Below are 26,560 nucleotides of genomic sequence, written 5' to 3'. Positions count from 1 at the left end.
CTTGTAGATTCAGGCATATGAAACTCGTTATATAAGCGTACTGTGGTCATAAAGACCTTAGACAAGGGTTAACTAGCATTCTGCTTAACAGCACAATAGCATTACAACAGCACGTGTAGGCGATGGAAGTCGAATTTAGATCTATACCTTATAATAATACCTTTAAGCAAGTTTTCTTTCATTAGGAAGCTAACGTGACAAATAACCTTTGCTTAATTCTCATAGTTCACATGTAGACCTTTGCATGTTAGTCCTCTATAATGCTGTATTCATAATGGAGCTATGCATTTCTATGCCAAAATTATACACCCTCACTGTACATGTTTTTATTTAACATTGACTATTCCATACAGGACCTCACTCATTTTTAAACCCTTGCAGAATATACATATACAATATTAATTCATATAAAATACCCTGCAGGGCTAGGTCACAGGTTTAGGCTCGACTTGAAAAGAAAATCTATATATTCATGTATTTATATATACAGTTCTTGGCTTAATAACTTCTTCCCAAAACATTGACTGGCTAACACTATGGCCTATATCCAAAAATGCTGATAATATAAACACACATTTCCATTTTCAAGTTATCGATTACAAGTGAAGCATAGACTGTGTGTAAATTAAGAAATGCGTCAAATGATGCATGCTGACATCACATGCAGTTTAAAATGATGTTTCTGTCAAGTTACATGGTGCCATTTCCTGTCTGAATATAAACTGATGAGCCTGCAGTAGCCAATCAGGTGTGAGAGTGAGGTGATGATAGGTTTGTGTTGTGTGGCCTCCCTGCGCCCCACTCAGATGGATGGCTGTGCTGTAACTCTATTTCTTTTAATTAATATGACATATCCCCTGTTCATATGCAGAGAGTGAGGGAGGGGACAGGGAGATGGAGGTATGAGGCGATGATTAACTATGGATCTGTCCCTCCTTGTGAGAAATGATCTTGCTTCTGCTCTCTGCGCAGTCTTCCCTCCTCCTCTCTTCATTTCCGTCCCCCTCACTCTCCCTTGTTGGTGTCCCTCTTTGGCTCACTTCATTTCTTTCTGCACCCTCCTCTCTCTCTTTTCTCAATCCCCTTATCTCTGTTTCTCTTCCCCTCCCCTGCTCCTCTTCTCTCCTTTTTTTCCCCCCCTGACACTCTCGGACTGTCCTCAGCCCTTGCACATCCCCTGACAGGTAGAATAATAACGCTCGTACATCACTGCCCCGAAAAGTCCAATAACCTAAATCTTCACTTGCCACACACCCCGGGACTCAATTACTTTATTGACATGTAATCTTCATAAGGGGAGAAATATTGAGCATGTAAGGTCAGCCGGTTATGAAGACATATTATCATATTATCTGCATGAGGGTTGTAGGGGCTAGGACCTGACAAAGCTAATTATAATGGTACATGTTTCAGAGCTCAGAGCGTATTATCTGCTTGGCTGCTTGGTTGAGCCACAGCTGAGGTATAGAGGAGAAGGGGATGAGATTTCAAACCTAATAGAGGTGGGATGTCATCTCAGGGCATGGGAATTAATGAAGCCAAATATTATCGACTTCACATCGCAGCGCTAATGTCCTTGATTTGTTCATTGTATTTGTCAGGATTACCTCGCCATACTCTAATGGGTAGCAACACATCACAATACAAGCCGACCAAAGACCACTATGACGAAAAAAAGCTGCACTACATCCCTTCAAGTGTTGTATAAAAAGTGCAAATAAGCTGCGATAAGTGCTACAGCTTGAGCTATTCTTCAGCCAAAATGTCAGAATGGGTTAGTGATGGCAGGAAGGACAGATGCCCATGGCAGTGTTATCGCTACTCTCCCAAGGTTATCTTCATATCATCCTTTCAGCTCTGTTACAACTGCTACATAAAGCTAAAAAATAACCTGGGTGATGGTTTAACACCACACACACTCAGTGTAGTTACTATTAAATATATATTCCTTTACTGTGAGGACATAATAATCAAAACACAACTGAGCTTGTTAGTCAAAAAAATAATGGACCAAAGGGCAAAAACAAACCGTTGGCCTGCCCGGAGACACTGCATTTCAGGGTCACAGTGGAGACATGCAAACATGCAATCCCACCGCCAGATATGTTCATTTCTACTATCCAATATCATGCCCTCTGCCCTTCATCTCTGTTATCCAGATGCCCAAGTCCTTAACTCAGAGCTGCTGCCGCAGAAGATGCCTAAAATGGTGTGGAGCAGAGCAGCTAGCCAGTGCTGCCAAAGGTTATGTGTTAACACTTGCTAATGGTGTCAAATGGACAGACATATTTTAGTTTTCTTTCAAGGCACTCCAGGCACTCAACACCCCGACAAACAAAAATGTTCCACTTATTATATTAGCAGTGCAGCTTCAATGCATTGTTACCTTACAGTTTGCTTCCATGCATTTTAATAAACTAGAAAGAACCGGATTACAACAACACCTTATGTTCAGAAGTGAATATCAAAAAATACAAAATCTAAAAAGAATCATATTCTATCTGAGCATATCTGATGGTAACCCAAAGCTTTATTTTGGAAAGCATGTTTGTCTAAGAGAAAGGACTGCAACAAAAAGCGTTTTAAATCACAATAATCTGAGATAAATTCATGAGTTTGAGGAAAAAAAAAAAAAAGATTCCGTCAATCCAATCATTCTGCGCCGCAGCGACAGAACATGCCAGGAAGCATCCTTGAATCAAATTATGATGGTGAAATAACTTGTCCGCTCATATTATCATGACAGAGAAACCTGCTCTGTCTGTTTAAGGGACTTAATAAGCAAATCAAAGTGACAGATTAAAAGGTTGTTTTGGACTTCCTAGCATTTCAGTGACCCTGCTCTTTTCATTCTGGTTGAGCTGAGATGTTGATGCCTGTACCAACCATAAAAAGACCAGTACTTCCTGTAAGCAAGGCTCCTTTTTTATATTTTTACAGAGATAAAATGCATGTTAGTTCAACAAAATAGCTCTGACATTCACGTCTAGTTGACCTTAAGGACTCTAAGGCGGGGCAGGACAAGCTGACCCACAAGGTCTGTGACACTGTGTTTTGGGTTCAGCTCAGATACAACTGATTCAGTCGGAGAGTGACTCTCAGATCCATCGCATTGGGCTCCCAGCATATGGGATAATGGCCTTCTCTCTACAAGCAACAAATCCAAACAAGGCTTTCACACAGCCCAATGCAATGAATAATCTAAATAGCACTTAATGTGAGCTATGCTGATACTCTGACAATAGTTTGTGTTCAGACATCACAGCTTAGTGTCTCCCATTTGTATATTGATGTTGAGGCAGTTGACAATAAATCACTGGATTCACCAGAGTGAGTCCAGAGAGTGCGCAAACAGTTTAGACAATGGCCCAATGGAGCTTACCATAATTGACAGATGAGTTCAGCTCTTTCCGCCACAATAGCTTTGAGCATTGAGGGTACCTGGGATTGAGTGTGCATGAGCACGTGTGTGACGTTATACCACCCACAAGAGTCTGCAGTTATACCTTTTGACATGTTCATGTATTAATATTGCAAAAGAGGGCCAAAGTCCCGATGGACCTCATGGGACCGTACTGTGGAAAAACAACAGATGAGTCACTGGTGATGGATAGTTTCCATGTTGGTCCATTGAAGGGGGGTTATATTTTGCCTCATTTTACCACAGTTAATCTCTACAATGTGTTACCAAACTATAAATATTCACAGTGCCCTAATTTGCACTGTACCATACCGCTGCAAAAAATGCTAGTTAAAATTAGGTGGAATAAAAACAGATACATGTTATTAAAACCAGAAGGTTAAAGTACCATAACGTATCTGTATTATATGTCAAAGGCAGATGCTGTCATTATTGAGGACTTAGAAACGACTAAAAACTGTATGTGAGAAGAAAAGCCAGTAGACCTGTTGTGCTGCAGGTCATCACCACAGCTTTGAAACATGCATGTTGTGCTAATCGAGCTAAATTTGTGTTCTAAACAGACGCCTTTGGTGCTGCTTCCACATGGCATGCATGTGTGGTGTAATGTAGCAATATGCACAACAAAGCACCCACATACAACACTACCACAAAGTTAAATGATTCAAAATGGTACCATCTTGCAATAATGGTACAATTACACATGCAATCACTTTTGCAGGTGTGCTCACTTTTGGGGCAACAAGGTTTGTGTTTTGAGGTCCACAGGTTCAATATTGTCCAACCTGTTTTTAATTACATACACATACAGTAGGGTCACCTACACTAAATTTTGACGTAAAAAACAGCCAATTTAAAATTTTTACATTTTACAGTTTTTCTGTAAATGATGATGAATTTTGCATTAAAAAGAATCTGTGTCACAGATGGCCCCTCCGCTGACTGAATATTAGTGGTCCTGTGGCATGTATAGCTCTGTTAGGATGCCTGACAGAGAGGCTCGGTGATGTAGCACAGCTGTTAAGCCACACAGCATGATAAACTAGCCACTGAGTGAATTGAAATCTAATTTGTTTGAGCCATTAACTAGACTGGCATCAAGGCATGTTTTCATCTTGAACGATTACTGTGTGAGATCAGTTACGCCAGAATTAGCATCTGTCGTCAACTCAAAATATAATTTATTAAAAAACACTTGATTAAGATATATGATGCTACATATAACCAACAAGGTTTAACTGTATTTTTTTAACTTGCTCTATCACACAGTGTAAATATCAGGCGTTTCTTCTATGTTCCCTGATGATAAGCAACTAAATCTACGGGGCTTGTGGTCTGATCCTGTCCCCTTTAGAATGACAAGTTGTCCAGCATCTGCTTGCATGTTAGCAGCTATTTGTCAAAATGAAGGGTACAAAGCCCCATCACACAGACAGACTCCGCCTGCTTAGCGAGCAATTTGTTTCAAAGGGTACTGACACAGAAGAAAACCGGTGCACCCGACATCCATCCTGCTGTAAAAATATCCAAAACCATCTGGCAGAGCAACCTCCATCTTAAATTACCATGATGGACTCCCACCTTTGGAAACCGTGAAGGCTGCAGAAACCTGCTCCAACTTCTGACTGAAAGTGCAACTTGAAAGCACAGACCACATCTTAGTTGTCCCGAACCGCAACTACAAATCATGGTTGAAAATGAATAGTGTAGCAGCATTAGAATCAGAGCTGATTGCAGCAGACCTATCCACTTTGGATGATTTATGTTCTGCTACCTTCCTGAGAATGACCAGTGCAACTGGGAAGTAGACCAAGGTCCAGAGCAGCAGCGGTATGTTTTTCCAGCAGGGCTGGCCCTGCTTGGCAGGAACTCATGTCCTTGTCTATCCGTCTGACACATTAGGAGAGGAGGCCAACAAACTTACATCTGTTTGTGCCGAAGGAAGCTTAAGTCTACTTGGGTTTGTATCGTCATAAATAACAAAGGTTTGTCTGCAACGGTCACGGACAGTAAAGATTTAAGAGGCTACATATTTTCCTACTGCTGAGAAACTGGCTCACACTTTGTAATCATCATATTTCAGTGGTGATGTGTGGAAGAGGCTGGGAGGTAAGACTGTGAGCTTGATGATGCCAAATTTTTATTATAAAGTGTTTTACAAAAAGCATCTAATTAATTTGTACAGTGACTCCAGATTGTTCACGTTCAGGCAGAAAATGTGAGCAATGAACCCTTTGTGGCATCATAATGAAAGTCACTTTAGTCAAACCAATTCTAAATACTTTAACTTGACTGAAACAACCCTTATTATTGCAGAATATCAGAGAGAAATATTTACTTTCATACCAGTAGTCAAAGGAACTAACAAACAAATATCTTGGATAGCTCAGAAGCTGACAGTCCCATCTTTCCACTTTAAGTTTTTGCTGTATACGCCCAACATCAGTTTAAGAACTCAAGACACTCAGGAGACTCTCTCAGCTACATCAAACGGCAAGGTAAAAACAATAGTGTCACTGACATTTCCCCAAACCCTGCACAAACAGAATTATTCACACACTGCGAGAGGAGTGCCACCCGATAACGGAGAGATAATGACACTTGGTGGAAGGCAGCTTTCTCAAAGCAGTTTAGAGCTGGCACGTCAGAGTTTGGCAGTTAAGCCTGTCAGGGAAGTTGAGGAGGTTATCCTGGCATTTTAATCTAGGCTGCTTCTGAAGGAGAAAATGTAGAGGTAATTTCCAGGGCTAGTAATAACAAGGACAGGCCTGCCTTCCAAAAAATGAGCTCTCATCACTTTGGGCGCGGACAGAGCACCGTTATGTGAGGCTGCGGTGAAGGATTGCAGGCCCAGTTCGCCTCGTCCCCTTCTCCCCTCATCCATCTCCATAGGCCGGCTTAAATGGATATTCATGTTGCTGGGCCAATCCACTCCTGGGAGGAATAATATCACATCATCTGACTCACATAAAGGAAATAGAGCCTGTCCTATACAGCAGGAGTATAAACTGCTGTGATATGCAGCAGGAGCTACACTGCCAAAGAATAGATTGATGTGACTGTGACTAAATTCTCGGCGTCTTGTTCATTCCACACTAGTCTGATTTAGAAAAGGGAACAAGGAAGACTGGTAGGTGATGACTGCGAAAAACTAATGCATTAATTTTGTTAATTTAAAATATTTGCTTAATAAAAACAATTAATGGAGGAGCAATTGTTTGCTTTCTGTATGACCTATGACCTATGTGTGCTGCAAGTCATTATGGGTAACATAGATGAGGTTTTAAGCAGAATTTGCAAAACAAATTTCATGAGTATAAAAAGGAAAAACACATAAAGATACTAATACTGAGCAACAAGTGAGAATTTGACCATGAAAAAACAAGCAGATGACTGACTGAAATTAATTAAAAAATGTATGAAAAAACACTTTATATAACACACCATTGTGCCAAGTACAATTTCTATGTAGGGGCCGAGGATGACCATGCATATGTGAGCAAAGGACATCATCTTCTACAGGAAACTCTGTATCCCAGTGCACTTCACCGAGGAACATTTGCTCTTTAACTGTACTTTTAGAGGTTTTCAGATAGCGTGGCTGTATTGTGATTTACATGACAACAAGACAACCAGTAATTACACACTAAACTTAGCCATCTCATCTGCTCACCAACTGGCAAACCCTGCAAAGAAATAAACCCTTCATGTAGTGACGAGTGGTTGGGAAACATTTTTATGAACTCAGTACCCGGGAAGGAGGCCATGTCTTTACTTTGCTAATTCACTTTGAGTTTGGTGTATAGCTGGCAGCGAAATCTGTATATATCATTCTCGGTAACAATATTTCATCATCTGTCAGCTCTCGTAATGTTGAACACACACACACATACACCATCTATAGCTCTCTTTATTGTAAAGGTTTACAGAAAGCAGTACTACAAGAGGACACTCTGGGACAGTTTGGAGGAAAAGCTTACACTTTTGCTCTTTCCATATGGCTCATTTTGGTTGTGTGGGGGCCAGTGCAAGTCTTTGTGTTTAAGAGTGATGTTTATCGGGGGACAGATCCTGCTGGTATAATCATTACAGGGCTGAGCGAAATGTCTTGCAGAGCACGTACATACGTCTAATGGGAAACGTCAAAGGTGCTCTGTCTTTCCTCACCGAGTTCCAGAGAGGACATTTCCATAGCCGTGGAACATGAGCAGAGCAGTCCAAACCAGAATGGGAAGACTGTCAGCAGAAAGATGAGAGTTTTCATTCTAACTACAGTAAAGAGTGACATCAAACAGAGCGGAGGTATCACTCAAGATAAGCACGAAGAAAACACATAAAAACAGTGGAGTAAAGAAACAGATGTCTGAGGTAATGTACCCATTCATTTACCAAACAATTCCAACACGTGTTCACTTTAAAAACAGGACTTCAATAAAAAACAGCAACATTTGTATTCACAGAAGCATCTGATCCTCGCAGTTATAAACAACACAATCAGCTCTGCTTATTATAAAAACCACAATGAACAGACTTTGGGGAACTATGTATCTGTTTTGACGCATTAACATCTTTCAAAGCCGCCAAACTCACTTTTAGTTTTACTAAGTGCGATGAGCAAAGAACATTAAGTCATCAGTCAAACCAACAACCTTCTCCTTCATAATGACAACAGCAAAGTTTCAACACTAGCAGTTAGTCATCCATTAGTCATGTATCTCATCCAGATGTCTGGCGGAGGAGAGGAGGGGCGGAGGAGATAGCAGCAGGTGTAGATCTCTCTGAGCCCAGCTGAGCTCTAAAAGGCAGTGCTTAGCACCCACAGCTCCGTCATCTGGCCTCTCCCCTGTCTCCACCAGCCTCTCGACAGCCCATTCCTCATCATTTACCCCTTTTTGGCAAAGCCCAGAGCCCATCTAATGGGCTGCTCTGAATGCTTCCAGATGTTTGTTTATTTGTTGTGCAGCAACTGTAAAACAGTTTACTCTTAGCTTGGATCTGTTCCCATTGCTCATTTTTTGGAGGGGGGGCTGAGGGAGCTATGGGGTGGGGGAGGTGGGGGTGCAGATCACCTCGACATGCAATGGAAGCGAACTTCCAAACAAATGTGAGGTGCCTCATGGGTATCATCAGGAGAGAGTTTTTTATGCTTTGAAGGCAGCTTTCCTCCTGGGATTTAAATAACAGTTGTGCACCATTTAAGATACATACATACAAAGTAGCTGGAAGCAGGCCCAGAACAACAAGATTAAAAGGGCCCAGGGCTCATACTGTAAGGTGGATTTCAGGCATTTTTCCTCGTTTGTTTACTCTGCTTGTACAAAGATATCCCTTTCATTTACTACTGTCACTGCTGAGGGATGGTCTAATCAAGTTTAATCTGATACCTGTAAAAACACAGCTACTAGTGTCTGGCATATTTATTGAAATATACAGTGGAAATGAAGGGTATTTCATTAAAATCTCCTCTGTGCACATGGGCATATCAATCAAGTCTGAAGCTTCATCTTTTTTTTTCCATAAGTCTGAACTGCAGTTATAATTAGATCTATGAAATAAACTTGTGAATCTCATTTCAAAATGTGTCATCTGCAAAAAAATGACAAGGTGGTAATAAATAACTCAGCACATTGTTTTGTAGGCTGATAAGTCGACATGGTAAGGCATAGGGGTGTAATATGTCATGTGGCTGTGGCTTAATTGTGCAGACTAGACTTCATGAGACACACTGTACTCTGTAGGCTGAAACTCTATTGGAACTGCTGGATGTATACTTGAGTTGGCAGTTGAAACAGCACTAAGCTATAGAGCCAAGGTGACAGTAGTGGAGGATCCTCAGGCCCCTCTGCCAGACTATATCCTCAATTCTGTGTCACGCCTTCATGGAGACACACCAGAGCCCCCACCTCCTCCTTCACTTTAGGTTAGTTTACTCTCACTTTAAGTCTCGCCTTCTTTTCTCTCATTTATTTCTCATTAGTTTTGAATATGTCTCCAACATCAGATGTGCTTCATGATTCATTATCAAAACAGCATTTATTTCCACTGCCCCCGATTTTCCTTGTTTTTTTGCTTCTCCACCAAAACAAGACAGGAACTTATCCTTGAGTCCTTGGGTTTCTCTCCCTGGGCAGTGACCTGCCAGCACTGCCCTCCTCTGAGAGCTCCTATAGCTGCTGTAATTACCTCTGGCACCCAAGCTGTGGGGCTTCCACACAGGTGACATGGCAGAGGGGCTGGGTGCAGCAGGGTTTAAAGGGAGGTTTTTTCTGTGCAGCTGACAGGGCGATGTCGGGAATGCTGCTGATCTGCCTGCAGCTGCAGGAGTCAGGTTAAAGCTACACCCGCTTTGGGGTGCCCCCTCATACTTTTAAGGAAACTGACTGAATTATAAGACTTCTACTTTGTACCATTCTACTACTGTAAAATTCAGAGCCGACTGGGGCAAGGTGTCATTAACCCTTAAAAAACCACATTCACAACTGCATGTTAACACACAAGACACACCTTCCCAAAGCATAAAATCCAAGTGCACCATGGAGCTCAATTAAGGACTTCTCTGTATTACAATGTATTGTTACATAACTTGTAGAATTTCAATACATTAAAGTACCTCATGAAGTGACTATATTTTTTATGATTATGGCAGAAAACAAAGAAGTAGGGTGAAAAACAAGCAGTTACTGATGGCAAAAACAGGCACACTGCATAAACAAAGTGCTACATTTTCTTTCCACAGATCTTACACAAACGCGCAGTTAATCGTTTAATTTACCATGTGCATGAAAAGAAAAGTGTTGCAGTGAACTACACAAAAATTATGCAGCACGTTGTTTCACCCCTATTGTCTATATCTTGAATTTAACCCAGTAAACACACAGTTGTTTGAAACTGCTGTCTGAATGAATTTGTTTGTTGTAGCATGGCTTTGTTCTCTTGGAACAAGGAGTTTCTGTGACCATCTCCCACACATATAGAAAACTCAAGTATGTTTAAGAAGTGTAAACAAATGGGGACTAAGGAGCGGGGGTAGGGGCTTGAGACAGGGACATGAAGAGGAGGTGAAGGGCGAAGATGAGGGCTGTGTTATCTAAGACTGCAGCGCTGCATCATAAAAATAACAAATGGAGACTGTCACTGTTACTCAGATCTCAGATGGGAAGGGAAAAATATTTCATGTGTCAGATCCCCTCACCTTTAAATGGGCTGTTCTTAGCCAGGTCTGATTTTGACAAAGTACAAGGCTCTTTCTGTCCTTACATCTGATGAGAGCTGCCACTGTCCTGGCTTTCATGACACAGATCTGTCCTTGGCACCATAGATGGGGAATATGGATCTGCTGTACTGTGTTTAGGTAGGGACACAACGGATTCGTCATGCTTCCACAGCGGTGGTCAGCTCATCAGTGATGGACCTCTTTGGCATCGAGAATATATATTTCAACTGTGAGAAAGGGGGCTTTATAACCCCATATACCCAACTCTTCAACGATAACCTGGTGTTGTAATATAGCTACATTGTAATAATATATCGATATCATATCAACATATACAATAATATAGTGTAAATAAAATCTTTTTGTAAAGATAAAGTTGAACGAGAGCCCAATTTTCCCTCTAAGTATTGGGTTAAATTCTAAATATTACCATATTATTACTATGAATTCTTTAACCCTATCTAAGTAAAATAATTTAGAGAGAAGAAGACAATATATTTTATATACTACTGCAATGTTTTGTTCCTGAAACTGTTTATTAGCTTAATGTTAATTAAAAAAAAATAGAACTGACTGAGGAGAAGTTTAGTCGAGTTTTGGCATGTAATGTTAAATTAACCCTAAGTGCTTTAGTGTTATTGTATTGCATAAAGACATGTGGAAATAGTTACCATGGTGTTATAACTGAGCTCTGGGGCTTTTAACTTATATCTCAGCTACACAAGCAGTAGGTGGCCTTTACAATTGATTGAGTACATTGTATGTTTTAATGAATGTGATGCATTCTTCCTCAACTGCAGCTTTTTTTTCTCGATGTTAAGGGGTTGCTACATAATTACATCAACTGACTACACTGTCAATATGAGGCCTAATCAATGTCTAGTATCAACAGATCAAGGATGCTGCATCTTGTATATGTGCTATGTGCTCCCACGCATACATTCAGATCAGAGTTAACTTAGATTACTCAGATTTATTCCCACTACCAACACATCACACAGATAGATCAATAAGAATAGATAACATAACTTCAGCTCGGTCTCAAAGTTCAATAGATTCCCACTCGCTGCAGCTGTTTGGGTTATGAGTCATATTTACATAATCCATGGGTCTGGGTTTTGAATGTTTAGTTTGGCGTCTTGTTTATATTCAATTAACAACCTAATAAGACCAAAAGGATTCTGATGTTGACCTTACCTTTGTGGTTTTTAGCATCTCTGGATCCTCGGGGTAGAGGGGTATATGGAAGTGGGTGGCTCTCAGATCCAGCATCATTGGGTGTCTAGAAAAAAAGAGAAAAAATAATGAATATCTTGTGGAAACAATCAACAGTGGCTGACTGAGTTTGTTTACGTCAGTGGGAATTAGTACAGGAATATGTCTGACACTGCTCCTGTTTTAAGATGTTATATAGCAGGTCGTGTTTTATCACTTCGCATGCATTGCAGAGCTACATTTCTTCAGTTACAGGGGGTTAAGGGAGGAGAGGTCTTAACCTTCACTCAGCCAAGACTTCCTGCAGTCAGCAACTAAAAGGTAGCTACTGCTCAATCAGTCTGTTTTAAACGGTATGGGGAGGGTGCAAATTTGACACTGGCAATCTTATTTATTGCCCTATACCTGAAATATGCATAGATTCCTGTCTGCACAAGTGAACTGAGCTATTGATTGTGAGCAACGTCAGAGAAGCCAGCCAACTGTGACAAATGCTGCTTTAGTAGAGAGAGAAAACAGAGGCCACAATCTCAGACTGTATTCCCAAACAGGTCAAGAGTTTTGTGTTGTTGTTCTTTGGTGCACTTTCAAGGTCCAAAACATCCTCTTCCTTCCCCTTAGCCTTTCAGCTAGCAGAGCAGGCAGTTTATCATGACACAGCGATATCTGATGCCTTTGCAGAAATACTTTCCTCTCCTGCAGGAAGGAATTCACTGGGCCTTTAATCATAGCAAGAGACTCAACTGACAAATACATATTAGAGATGGTTTGGAGCTGCATTTTTCCCACTTTTATTGTTGTTCCTCTACATGCCCATGCATAACCTTGAGAAATGGAATGGCCTGCACTCTTAAATGGAACCATATTCTTCATGGGCGAAGGGAGCACTGTGAATTGAAAACGATCACATAATGTGCTTTCAGATAGCATCTCTGAAAGGCATTAAGGTCTGGCCAGCATGTGTCTTATATTACAGGAAGGAGAAAAATGGCAAAATAAGCCTTTTTGAGGCCTTACAACACATATGCTGGAGGACCAAGCTTTTGAAAGAAGCAGGAATATTGTTTTGACAGCAGACCTGCTGCTCTCAGCCTCTGGAGTGGCTAAAACCTGTTAGGAAATATCAGAGATCGCACCCTGCTTGTGCAATGTACTTGTGTGGAATGAGTAATACAACAAGTTAAAAAAAAGCCAAAATAAGAACATACTGTACTCAGTATGAACTGCCACTTCTCATTTGAGGAAAAACAATCATGGATTCATTCTCATAAATACACGAGCGAGCCAGTGAAATATCTTCGGGCAAAGTAATCACCACCCATTCTAGTTTCAAAAATATCTCTTTGTTCCGACAGTTTGCTTTTTGCCATTCAGCTTTGAGGATGTAATTGATATTGGCCATCATAACAAAGACACAAAGAGTCTGTCGATGACAATTATTATGAGCAACTCAGGCATGAAGACGGGGGTTTGTGAGCAGTCTCTATCTGATCTACCTCCATGCTCTTCTAAGCCACCATTGAGTTGCGCCCCTGCTTGCCTCATTTCCTGGCCTGCTTGAAAGATCACAAGCCTGGGCCTCTTCAGGCCTGCTTGGCCCACTAAAGCCCCTCCTAATCCTGCTGCTTGCCCACAATTAATCTTCCTAGTTGCCACATTATTAAGAGCACCACCCACAGACTGCGTTAGGAGGGGGTGCTGCAGGAGAACAAGAAAAGGGAGGACCAGTGGTGTTGGCTGAATACTACAGAGAGCCTTGGGCTGCCTTCAGTCCCTGGCCTTGGTCCTATGGGACATCAGTCACCTTGCTTTCAGTATCACCACCCACCCGAGCCAAACGTTATGCTTGACACCATGACTTCACCTCCTCACTATCATAGCTGCTGATCACACGGTCAGCCCATTCAACATCTGCCATTGATGTCACGTCTGTTCCAACAGAACATCTATTAGCCACTTTCCACTTGTTCCAGTTTCTCTTTTTGCTCTCAGACCTTCTGCTTTCGTCAATATCCTGTCCAGAAAGCAGTGATACTTCTAAAGACAAAGCATGTGCAGAGAGTGGGAAAGCCACCATAACAAAATGATAAATATAGCTACTTTAACATGTAATGCTTTGTTTAATGTGAATGTTTAAAGTGTAAAAGACCTTCAACATGCATTTATTGTAAAATATTGAGTTATATATGTAGTAAACACCACACGAACTTTAGCTCTCATGGGTCTGAAAGAAACATAATGTGAAGCTAGCAAACATCACATTATCTCCCAACACATCATGTTCTTTTTATTATTTCAATACACATGCCTCATCCATGCTTCTTATCCTGCTTTCTTTCTCTTTGGATCTCCGTCTGCATTTCTTCAGTCATACCTACACTGAACAGAGGGAGGTGCTGCTGTGTCGTCTATTCAAGCTGCTCCCGGACACCCCTCCTTTTCCCCCTTCCTCCCTCTCCTCCCTCTCCTCCTCTCTCAGTCTCTCTGCTGTCCAGATTAGTCTGCTCATCAAGCTGAGCATTGTTTTAATTTGCTGGGCCTGGGGCATATGCTGAGTGTTCACATCATTATTGTCTCTGTGCAATGTGAGTTATCACCACAGCTTATGATAATGTGGCACAAATTTACGGGCTGGGGAGCGTCGAGGATTCTGTGATAATAAAGAGTGGACAGAGGGGAGTGGAAAGAGAGGGAGCGAGAGAGAGAAATGAAGAAAAAGTGTGTGTGCATGTGTGTGTGTGAGAGAGAGAGAAGAAGGTCGGGAGAGGAAGCTCTGTTGGATGTCATTATGAAAGATGATTCCCATACTAGATAATACATCACACCAGTGCTGTCTGTCTTCTCCTTTTCAGTGTTGTTATGTGAATAAATGCTGATAAACCCAGAGGCAATAGTGATTATTACTTCCAACATATCACCATGAGAGAGGGGAACAGGAAGACAGAGGCAGGGGAGGAATGGAAACAGAAAGAAATCACAGAGAGCGCCACATGCAGCACATAACCACCTCCACTGTGGGGATCTTGAAAATACGAGGCACCAAAAAAAAGTGATTTAGAGAATGTTGACGCACATCTAGATGTTTTTCAGATGCAGCTGCCACAAAGTTTACAAAGTTTTGCAAGCTTGGCTGTGGATTACAAATCTAGATGGGTGTTACATTACAGCACATTATAGTGATATCAGCTCATTCTTCATGTAAAATGATGATGTTGGCTGTCACCATAGATGTACATACAGTAACCATGTTTCAGTTACACACTGCTTTTCACCCCCTGGCTTCTTTAAGCCTCATCCTGACCGGCTCATCCCCACACAGCTGGTTCCTGCCTTGCCTCACCTCACCTCCCTCCTTAAGACTGACCAGCAATACAATCTAATTACAGCCGCGCTACAGAGGGAGACCAGTGTAAACACCAGCCCTTTTTATCTCCTTATACATCTGGACAAGTAGACAAAGTGCTAAAAGGAAATAAATGTGGCCTGACAGCCACATCAAAGAGTTCAGCCAGAGGCTTACTGCTACTTAGGGCACAGGAATGTTGTTGCTAAGCATCAGCCCGCAACCTATCAGGGTGCAAAGAGGGCCCTGTCCTGCCTCACAGAGGGAGAAGGGGAAAAGAGAGAAATGAAGAGGAGAGAGAGAGAGAGAGAGAGAGGAAGGAGCAGAAAGGGGGGGGGGGGCTGACATTGAGGGGAGGCTAGGGATTCAAGGAGATTTTTGTAGCTTAAAGCAATTGTTGGAAGAAACAAGCCTTCTGTTTTGTTTTCTCTTGACACCATTTCTGCTTTTTGTGCTTGCAAAAGACATGTATAAAAATGTCTTTTGATATGTTTTCTCTTTGGGTCTATATCAAAATATTTCTTTTGTGTCTGTGCATGGAACTTTTTTTCACATCTTGTCTGTATAAACTGGTGCTGCTTTCTGATCATGTTAGAGATCAGAGGAGACACAACTTGTGAACTTATTTGAGTCAACATTTAATGCTGGCATGACACGTTTATTTCTTCACTAGATGGAATTTTTTATGACTCATGTTTCATACTTCTGAAGTTAGGGGTTACAAACAATGCAACACTTTGGGAAAATAAACAATGAAAAAAAAACAGATAAGCAGCACTAGCTTCTGCAGTGTCTTACAGCATCTAAAGGCAGTGATGGAATTCACTACCAGAGACTAAATCTAACATTTGTACTTGTTCTCAATAGAACTACAAAAAAAGTAAATTAATGTTGTGTGGGAAACGTATCAGTCCTGCTTTCTTAGGTAACGGCAGGGGGAAGATCATTTGATGTAACGGTGTCTGCACTTGTGAGCAGTACAAGTAGTCTTTTTGCTCAGCAGGCAGACTGCCGCCGAGCGTGTGTTTAATGATTAACCAGTTCTACTCCAATGAACTTGCTCCGAGTAAATGTATCATATGATCACTGATCACAAGAGCACAAGTGTTCTGCTGTTTGGCTTAAGGGCACACAAAGTGAACCAGCAACAGTGAAAACCTGCGCCTGTGTGTATGTCTAAGTGTCGGACAGGCAAAGGTTGAGTGCTGCCGGACGTTAATCATCCGTTGCGATGACTCATAGATGGTAATAAGGCCGTGTTTGTTTTTAGGTTGAAATTTAAAAAAAAGAAGTCATCCGACCTTTTCTGTGAGTCTTGCAGAATAAGTGTAGGTGATTTCAAGTAGAAATGTGAACTCACATTACACAGACATAGCATAGTTAGCCTCAGGCTATTTCTTATTTTTGTATAGTATGACCTTTTCATTTGAAAGCTACAAATACGTAACATAAGTTGTTAGTTTAAAATGCTTCAATGTCGTATTTAAACTTTTACACAAAAACTTAAGACATATTTTCATACGCACATGAAAATTTCTTTTATCTGGCAAACAGAAGAAAAAAAGCAAGATGAGAATGTTGTGATCTACCTGTGTGACAGAAATCATTTTTGTCATAGTTTTGCCTTATTTAACTGGTGTGAAAAGAAATATTTTCATCGTTCCTTGTTTAACGTAAACTACACAAACACACACACAACCACAGCAGCTCAGGAGTGTGACATATCATGAGGCTTTCTGTTCCGATTAGGGGCTGTAGCTAACGTCAGGGCTGTTTTCTAGAGTGTAGGATGTTTAATAATTGAAGACTCTGGGAGCGGGCCTGTCACACCGGCTTGTCTAGAATGTTTCCTATGCAATTAGACGCCGAGAGACATTTGAAGAAGGCCCACAAAAAGAGCCACAAAAAGTGACATGTGAACTTAAAGGAAATTAGCTCTTCACACGAGTGAAATGTGAAGGTTACTTAGCAATGCTTAACTCAGACTGCGGCTGTGTGAAGTGTGTGTTTGACTCAGCCCCGCTACGAAGACTGCGATTTTCTTTACTTTGAGCCCGGCTTCAGTCAGTAAGATCACAGAGGGAATGAAAACTAATTTTGACTCAAGGCACACGGAGAAAAAAAAAAAAAAGGAAAAAACTGAGATGTGTCGAAATAATGAGATCTCTTGATGTTTTCTGGGAAGATATGGGATGATGCAGACAGATGCACAACTCACATCTTCACCCAAGGACACAGACACACAAACACCCGTTGAACACTTAACCGCAACTTCAAAAACACACAAATTTGCATGTGTGCAGGAACGCAGGGTAAAAAAGGCTCATGCACGCACAGCCTCTCGGATTATTTGAATGCATGAAACACTAATGTACATGTATTTAAATGTCCGCTTACATTCATGCACAAACACACACTGATTAATTGATTAGTACACATGCACACTTACATGATGCAAATAACTCTGACCTGGACTCAAAGCAAAATGGATTGGAGGGGATTTTGTTTTTTTTGGTGTGCACACATTACTGGCTAAACTTTGTACTGGCACTGTACTACAAAAAGCATACATGGCATAGTGATAATTAACCTACGTAAAAATGTGATGTTTTTTTTTTCTACTTGGAAATATTCCATGACAACCTGTAAATACAAATGATACAGAGACTCTATCCATCTCCACTTTCCTCTAATCCCTGACAACCTTTCACAAGAACCTTCCTACATCTCTGAGTTCTACGTCGCAGCGATAACACTGTCATCTCCCGCACCTATCATAAGTCACAAGCAAACAACCCTGATCCTCTGTCGCGAGACAGAACCCTCTGCGGGCCTGTAAGCTGTATCATTACACCATGTCATCTTTATGGCGAGGAGCAAAGCCCGGCTCTCTAATTACACTCTGCTTACTCCATTTACCCAGACAGGGACAGAGCAGCAGGCAAACAATGCATTAAAAATGGAGCGCTTCCTCCTGCTCCACGGATGCCCCTGTTGTTCTACCGGTTGCCGTTGTTGTCCCCTCCTGTTTGTTGTTGTTGTTCCTGTGAAAAGCTGTGGAGGAAAGATAGCAGAGGGCACACGCCATTACTGTGCCTCGCCTCTATGTCCCCTCTCCTCCCCTCCTTATTTCTTCCTTCAACCCTTCCCTCAAAAGGACTTATGAAGGTGAGTGGCTATGTGACAGGCCAGGAATAAAAGAGACAAACCAGGGATAAAAAATTAAATAAAAAGTAGCTGTCTTAAACAGTAATTGCAGTCCTTTGCTGAGCATGCTTTCAGATATATAAACCTGATTTACTGTTGGTGTTGCTGCCACAAATCAGAAGGCCCTCTGAGAAACACTCGTGCTATGAAATTGTTTAATCTCATCAAGTTCTGCTTTCACAGCAGGCCATAAATCACATAGTCTTTGTTATCATAGACCTCCATGAGCGCCTCTGAGGCAGGCAATGGATCGTGGGTATATATAATCTTGACTGCGCAAACAGCAGGGTCTGAGCAGCCTGAAATACTTTCATATTAGCCGCGGTGCAGCTGGCGGAACACAAGCGCCCTGATGGATATCTCATTTCCTGCACTCTGCATCTATTTCGAGCAAATTATTACTGCATAAATTTCTTGTCAACAGAAACGGCCAATTAATTAAGTTAAAATGCACTCGTGATCACATCTACACACCAAACAGGAGAGCCGGGGCAATTTTCCACTGAGCGAATTTACCGCAGGGGTCAGTGTAATGAATGATTTTAAACTTTGTCATAAAGTCGCAGACAGGCCAATATCTACACGGGAGCTGTGGTACAGACTAACCCGTGACATATTTGCATAAAGTATATTTATGTGGAAATGCTAGAGGACGACAGCCGGGGCGAGGAAATAAAGTTTACAACTACAAAACAAAATGTCCGCCAACCTCTGGCTGTTTGGTATTTCATCACAGACATGCACGGCGGATTGGATAGAGATCATGGAAGCACCTTTGCCTTTTAAGATACAAAATATACACATTTAAATGAATTATTCATAATGTATGAGGGGGCCGGGAGTTTGTGGGGGTTGGCGGTTGTTTATTCAGCTTGGGCCGTTTATCAGACAGTGAGGATCCCACGGCGGGGATGAGCTTGGAGATTTATCTGTGCTCAGGCTCCAAAGCAGATAAATCAAGGGGTGTAATCATGCTCTGAGTGGCCCAGCTGTGACCTCGTAGTGAACTAATGACACAGGGATATCTAAGCCCCTTTTCCTGTTCCTGGGTTAGGCCCTGAGGTTAGTCCCCTTGTCAGACACAATGCTAAAGAAAGCTTCACAGAAAAACCAAGGGGAAACCTAAGGCCCTTCATGTCCCTTTGTCCTGTTTACACAACACCACCGAGCAGGATTGTTCACCCACTACTAAAAATAACAGCGTTGGAACAAAGTCACGGCGGAAGACTACTGTACAACAATGTTTGTTCAAACAATAGCAATGAGTATCGATTGCAAGTACACACATTGCGAGTTCACAAGCTGCTATTCACAACAGTCCATGTAAAAGATACTGCTGCTTGGCTGAGGATGTCTCCCATTCCCTCTCAGAGCAAAGGCTTTCTCCTGGACCGAGCCTGCTCTGATTTATCATGTCTTCTGCTAGCAGGCTGTCCGCTGATTAAGCCAGTGGAACTTTGTTTCACTCTCCTCTCTCTTTAATCTGTCTCTCAGCAAGATAAATTAGCCAGTGCCGTGCCAGCTCCTGCTCTCTTTACCTCCCTCCCTCAGCCTCTTCCTCTCTCTCTGCTTCTCTCTCTGTTTATCTTTTCTGTCTGTCACACATTGAGAAGAGAGCAGACACATCTGCTCCTACGCTGCTGCAGGAGATAGGGCTGGGCTACATCCCTGGTCAGATTTAGCAAAGAGAAGGAGAGAATGTGTGTGTTTTTCCTCTCTTTCTCTCTCCTTGACAACATTCTGTCAAACAATCTCCCTCTCCTTGGCTGGGCTTATGCTCTTTGTTGTTAGCTAATAAATCAGAGAGTATTTATGATCTGCAGTCCCTATTCTTAGCCTTTTTAACGGCAACACGTTTGTGGGTGAATTAAAGCAGGGTTTTATTCAGTCGGCTGTGGGCCAAAGAGAGGCCTGGGTGCCTCTGCCTGTGAATGTTTTCCCTTCTCCACTCCTGCCTGGGTGGTAAATCATACTCATTGTCAGAGTGTGCTAAGTTATTGTGCGTCATCGGGGAGAGCAGGAAGCACTGGGCATAATTCCGTCCATCAGTTTAATTTATTTTATCGGTAGCTTTGTAATCTCCACCCCATAAATTATAGGGCTTGACAGACAAGAATTTGGTTTTAAGGCGATGTTCATCAGGATTTTGGCTGGCTGTGGGTTATTTGTCTTAGCTTTCTGCTCTCATATTCAGAAATAAAACAAAGGGTTAGAATACAGAGCTATATCCGCTGCTATTTATAATTGCAAATATATTTTTGCAATTTATTTTGTCAGGTTATCGTTTACATGAAAGAGTGAATGTGAGAAGAAGAAAGAAAAAGAGAGAGAAGGGGGAGTTCGAGGACACAACCTTGATTGGAGGTTTTATTTCAGGTGAAATATAAGGCCTAATACAAGGGCACTGCTGCAGCATCTGCTTTGCAGATAGTGCACTTGGCTCTCCTTCCATGCCAGTGAATATAAATCAGGCGAGGCATCTCAATGCTAGGTCTGACTTCTAGAGGCCAACAAATCTTTAACATGAGATTAAGGCCTCAGTGGAGTCATCCATCTTTGGGTGATGGAGGAAAATATCAGAGCACTCGATGGGCAATATGGTTTCACTGAGTCAGGACTGATGTGTGCTAGAATGAACAGAACGCCACGTCTAATAGTCTTCCAATTCATTATTCACACACTCAGTGACTTTCTACAAAGCTGTTCAGTAATTATTCTAGTCACACCACTATTGTCTGCCTTTAATAACATCAAATTTGTTTGTTTTTCCTAACAACCAACATGCACGATGATAATAAAAAGACTCCAGACTGTGTTCAATCCTAAAGTTGATTTCCATGTCTTGGTGTTCCATCATTCAGAAATTGTACAATGTCAGAAAACTACAATTCTCAATTCATATACAACGATGGCCAAAAGCCAGGAATGCAAACCTTCTCAGTGACATACACATTTTAGACTGTTCCATCACATGTACTCCAAAAACAGAGTCTGACAAATCCTGCAAACAATGCCAGATGCCAAAGGTAAAGGGATGTTGTAAGTACACTATTTAATACCATCCAGACATACTGTATATTTGATATTATCAACTGTTATTGATACCCACTTTGGAGTCTAATACTAATTCTTGTCATTTATTTGAAAGCTTAATTCTTTAAAATAACAAACTGACTATGTAACTTAATGCATTTCATTTGGAAAATATGTGAGGAAGTATCCTCTTCTACTTCCTAGAAAACTGTTCACACACTACACTATGTGTTACAGTTTTCATTTAATTGTAATAAATGTAAATGGTGTCAGCTGCTATGTGTCGACAACAAAGAACGCAGACCAAAGCAAAGCTGCCAATTACCCTATAAAACATGCATATCTTCCAAAGCATGGGTCTCCTTTGTGGGGTTAACCTACCAAAGGCAACGGGCGGTTTACAAGATGCTTGCTCAGTGGATACAATTGTGCTTAGCATAAAAGGGAACACAGACTGTGAAGACCTAACAATGAACCATATCTCCCTGTAGCCTTTTCAGTGAGTCGCATTTGCATATCAAGCCACTAGCCTGATATGTAAACACATTCCATCAGATGCCGCCATCGCAGCCAATGAGAGCCGTCTGATTCCGCCTATAGCGCACACTGTGCAGCATTTAGACAAAGGGAAAGAGGCCTGAAAGAGACATCTCATGTCATCACCCAAGAGAGATAATGGAATTGTTATACATCCTTGATCGCAGACTCTCTCACGGCATCTTGCACTCTTTTTCACTCATTCTTTGTCTCAGCACTCTTAAAGTCTCTCTATCGCTCTTCCTCTCTTGCATAGACACACGGGCAAAAAAATTCCAGCACACTTCAGTGCGATAGCTCCTCTTCTCTTTCAGGGTTTCATCTCAATAGCTTTTTTATCTGAGCACTTCAATTTGCAAGCCTAGCTGGAAGGCAGCTCCTCCTGATATGTTAATTGCAGGGTACTTAAGCGCTAAAAGATTAACATAAAACCCTTTGGAAACAAGCTAATAGTTTATGATAATTCGTGCATGGCCTTTGTCTGTCTATCATTACATTGCCTCTAGCGGTAATTTTATCAAGGGGCTGTAAAATATCATTTAAACAAGTTCACTTTCAGATAATTAATAGTAGAAACTGTATTATTCAATTGAGCCACACTGGCACCATTAACAATATGGCAACTAAGCTATAATTAAAGTATTTTATTTTATTAACCTATTCATAACGTTGTGCAAATGATGACACAGAGAAGCTGTTTTTTTTTTTTTTTGCTAAAGCACTGTCACCAGGGCAATTACAGCAGCCCAGGGTTGTCTCCTCAGTCAGTGCAGCTGATTGAAGCTTTTCAATTAGCAGGTGGGTGCACGGCTAGCATAGCTCCCACACAGAGAGATGGCACAGGCGCAGGAAATGTGCACAGCAGCAGGAGGAATCTGCTGAGTTGATAGATAGAAATTTACAGGATATTGTTCCATAGGATATTCAGATTGAGACAAAGGTTTTAACCTGGATTTGTAGCTAGGCTGTGTGAGATGAAAATAAGAGTCTTGATTAAAATAAATAAATAAATAAAACATGCAACTTGAATCATTTTGAAAGGCAGCAATAAATTGAAAGTCAACATTTAGGCCTGACTGTGTAGGATGTGTTTTGATTTTACAGGAAATGCAATGTTTGTACAATACATGCACTCTATACCTGCGAGTGAATGTATTCATGTTTGATAGAGACATTGGCCCTTCACGCAGATGCATGTGAACACGCACTTTCTCTTTCAGACACACCACCCCTCTCATGAATAATACAAAACTCCTTTCACCAAACAGCTCAAATAGCTATTCATTCATCTGCATACCTGGAGCCTTGCAAAATGATTGGCCCGGCATTAGCACTGGAAAAAAAGAGGGAGAGAGAAATGTTCCCCAAACAATTTGCTTCAAAATGAGACAGGAATGATTCTGTTCTTTTCAACGACAGAGACAGGCCCCTGTGCATAATGATGTTAGCGTAATGGGGTGACAGATAGACTGGGAGACCATGACATTAGCATGAGAAACGCACCAGTGAGCAACTGCTCAACTGTGGTCTCTGAGGGCCCTCAGACATACACTCTGAACATCGTTTGTCTCACAGCTCTACAAGCCTGACAAATGAAGACATGCCACGTTTTATGTCAAGCAATATACCATTCCACTTTAGCAAACACATGACTTAATGACAGAGGGAAAGCCCGGCTCCACATTATACAAACTCACTATCTCTTGTCTTATTAGTGAAGAATAACCTCATTCAAGGTCGGATGGAAGGTAGGGACACATCTACTTAATGAGATGTGATGACAATACTTAGAAGAGGAGGTGAGGCCAATTAAATCATGAGAAACAATAATCAATTAAGTATAATGTCACTGGGCAGCACTATTTCAACAGGTTAATAAAAACACACTTACAGTACATACACTAGAAGCTATTGCTGGGCCATAAAAACATTGTGTAGAGACCTCTACAGGACTTTAGAAACTGACATCATGATCACACTTTGGTTTAACTGAGTGAGAAAAATACATAAGCAGATTCTGGAAGGACAATCAGCAGTGCACAATAATAATAAAAAAAACACCACTCAGAAACCAGAACATTCAACCCTTTTTACTCCATGTGGCCTTTACCACAGCAACTATCTGTCAGAGTTTGTTAAAGCTAACAATATCTTTTAAGAAGAAGCTCAAAGCTAAGCGCATATAATCATGTGTTTATAAAAATGTGATATGCAGCATGTAGCACACTGTCAGAATCTAGATGCTGCAGACATGAGCCACAACCTAAAAATGATCAGGCTATATGACAGCTCTGCCGTCCACAGCACGACACTGTCTAAGGGTGAATGCCTCCTGTAAACATTTATCTTCCCTGTGAGTGTGTGTCTGTGTGTGGTAGGGCCTGGCGACAGGAGCTTCTCTGAGGCTTTATCTGCAGCGTGACAAGACAACCTGTAATATACGAGCATCTGGAGCTCCTCTTCAAACACAGCCTTATCTCACGGCAAACATTCCCCGAGGCCAGAGCAGAGCAAGAGTGGCCCAGACCAGACAAGACCTCACACCGTCTCCCTGCATCCCACCCAACCCGTGAGCTGAGTGTCGGGCACGCAGGCTGGGAACAGTCCATCAAAGTGCATGTGTGTTTACAGGGAGTGTTGTATGAGCGCAGCTTCGACAGCTGAGAGCAACAGTGTGACACCGCAGTGACGGAAATCATCTGCTTAGAGTTTTTCCCTCCATCCTGCTAATCGAGCGAGAGGTTAATGGTGTTGCACTCAACACAAACGGACACAATCCCTCTTCATCGGCTGACTTAAACATATCTGTTAGGACTTAAATTAAACACCCATCACTCATGTTCCCGTTAAGGGGAATTTATTTGACATCAATCTTAAGACAAATAGTACAGTCACTGTACATCTTAGAGAGCTTAAAGGAGCTGCATGTAAATGTGACTAATACTTTACTTAAAAATAACAGAGCTACAACACAGAGCCTCTCTTAAACTGTACAGTACCACAGGCATTAAATGGTGATGCCTGCTGCTCCAGAACAAAAATACTCTATTCCAAGCAAAGAGAGTGTCTAGGAGAAAGCCGCTAAGGACAATTCCATTCTTGTATCCTGCTCTCTGCTCGGACTGCTGCCTTCAGCCAGCCTATGGGGGGGTGTAGACATGCCCCTCTCTGGGGCCTGTACATACGGCCTGTGCCTCACTTCAAAGAGAGGGCATAAGGGCAGTGTACTCCCCTCTAACTCAGATCCATTCAGCTCACAGCTGATTCCTCCATGTGTGCATGAATGTTTATGTGTGTCTCACTTTGTCTCTCCCTAGGCCCCTCTAGCTTTCAGACTGCTTTCCATCCTCTTGTTTAATTTTTTTTCTGCAGGATGGATAAAGAAAGACATGGAAGTACAACCCATGGCTTGGTGTGTGTGAGTCTTTGATGTCTGATGATAACGAAGGATAACGCTGTGCAGACTCTATACATGCTGTCACACAAACGCTCATCATGATTCTAATGCAACACACACAAAGTGAATCCTTCATGTAAATAAATATATCTACAGACACACAGACCAAGAACAGTGTGAGAGGCAGGAAGTACATTTAAAAAGGAGAAGGCTGGAGAGAGTAGTTGAGCTCATTGGCTGCAGCACAGGGAGGTCTGGCCTTTACAAATCCCTTCTTTTTTGATCTCTTCATCCAGATGAAAGAACAGCGGCAGGCAGGATTATGTGGGACAATTGCGCTTTCTCACCAAACCCCTGACTTGATCGGCTTTTACGAAAGCCCTAATCATTTTCAATTAACCACAATTTCTGACATCCGGTAATAGCTACAGTGTTGGTGTTAAACTCTCTGCTCGCCCTGGCGTTCCCTGCAGCCTCCTTGTTTGTAAGCCTCTCATTCCCAGACAGCACGCCTGTAGTGTCTGCTGACAATCTGAATGGGCCCGGGCTGCGACTTGTTGTTAAGGTGCCAAATAACCCATTTACCAGATGCTTGACAAGGATGTTATTTGGCGCTTTGATTGAATGTGTTTTTTTTGTCACTGAAGCATTGAATTAGTATTGTTTGTTTGTGGAAGCCCACTGGGATCCTCTTAAGTCTCAGTGGTATTTTTTTGTGTGTGTTCTTTGTTTTCAGAGGGGGGCTCCCTTTTGGTATGATAATCAATATTTAATCCAACTTCTAAAAGGAACAAACATCCTTTGCACAAATCCACTGGCCTGTGAGATGATTAGCCCCACAGCCTGCAAGAGAGCAAGATGTAAACTTTATTTGTAATGTCACAGTGATTTCATCCATGGCAACCCGGTCGCCCTCTGTTCATTCACCAGGTGCTTAATTCTAGTCAAACTTTGGAGCTTGGTGTCTCTTGAGGAACTCAAGGTCTCAAGTACTTGACTGAGACAGACAGCACCATTAGCAGGCTCTGGACCGGCCCCAACCCTGACAACCACTCACTGTTGGCAAAGGCAGGCAAAAGGAATGAGGCTCCTTTTCTTTAGTTTAGCCAGGGAGAAGGGAAACAAATGTCCATCAGTCACTCACTCAGTACCCAGCAGGACAGCATGCTGTTTTTGAGGACAAAGTGTTAGGAA

At 41.8% G+C, this 26,560-nt stretch overlaps 1 protein-coding gene across 7 annotated transcripts in view; it reads right to left on the bottom strand.

Annotated features, from left to right (window-relative positions):
- The window catches only part of lrmda (leucine rich melanocyte differentiation associated), a 177,613-nt gene that overhangs the window by 10,191 nt on the left and 140,862 nt on the right, over positions 1-26,560 (bottom strand). For all 7 annotated transcript variants that reach the window (XM_028423481.1, XM_028423483.1, XM_028423480.1 and 4 more), the window contains one exon: positions 11,832-11,916. In XM_028423481.1, the coding sequence (XP_028279282.1) occupies positions 11,832-11,916 (85 nt within the window). The remainder of the gene's footprint in view (positions 1-11,831; positions 11,917-26,560) is intronic.

This window comes from Parambassis ranga, chromosome 15 (genome assembly GCF_900634625.1).
Source record: "Parambassis ranga chromosome 15, fParRan2.1, whole genome shotgun sequence".
NCBI classification, from domain to species: Eukaryota; Metazoa; Chordata; class Actinopteri; family Ambassidae; genus Parambassis; species Parambassis ranga.
Note: the sequence above shows the minus strand (reverse complement) of the source record. Positions and strands in the feature narration are given on the sequence as shown.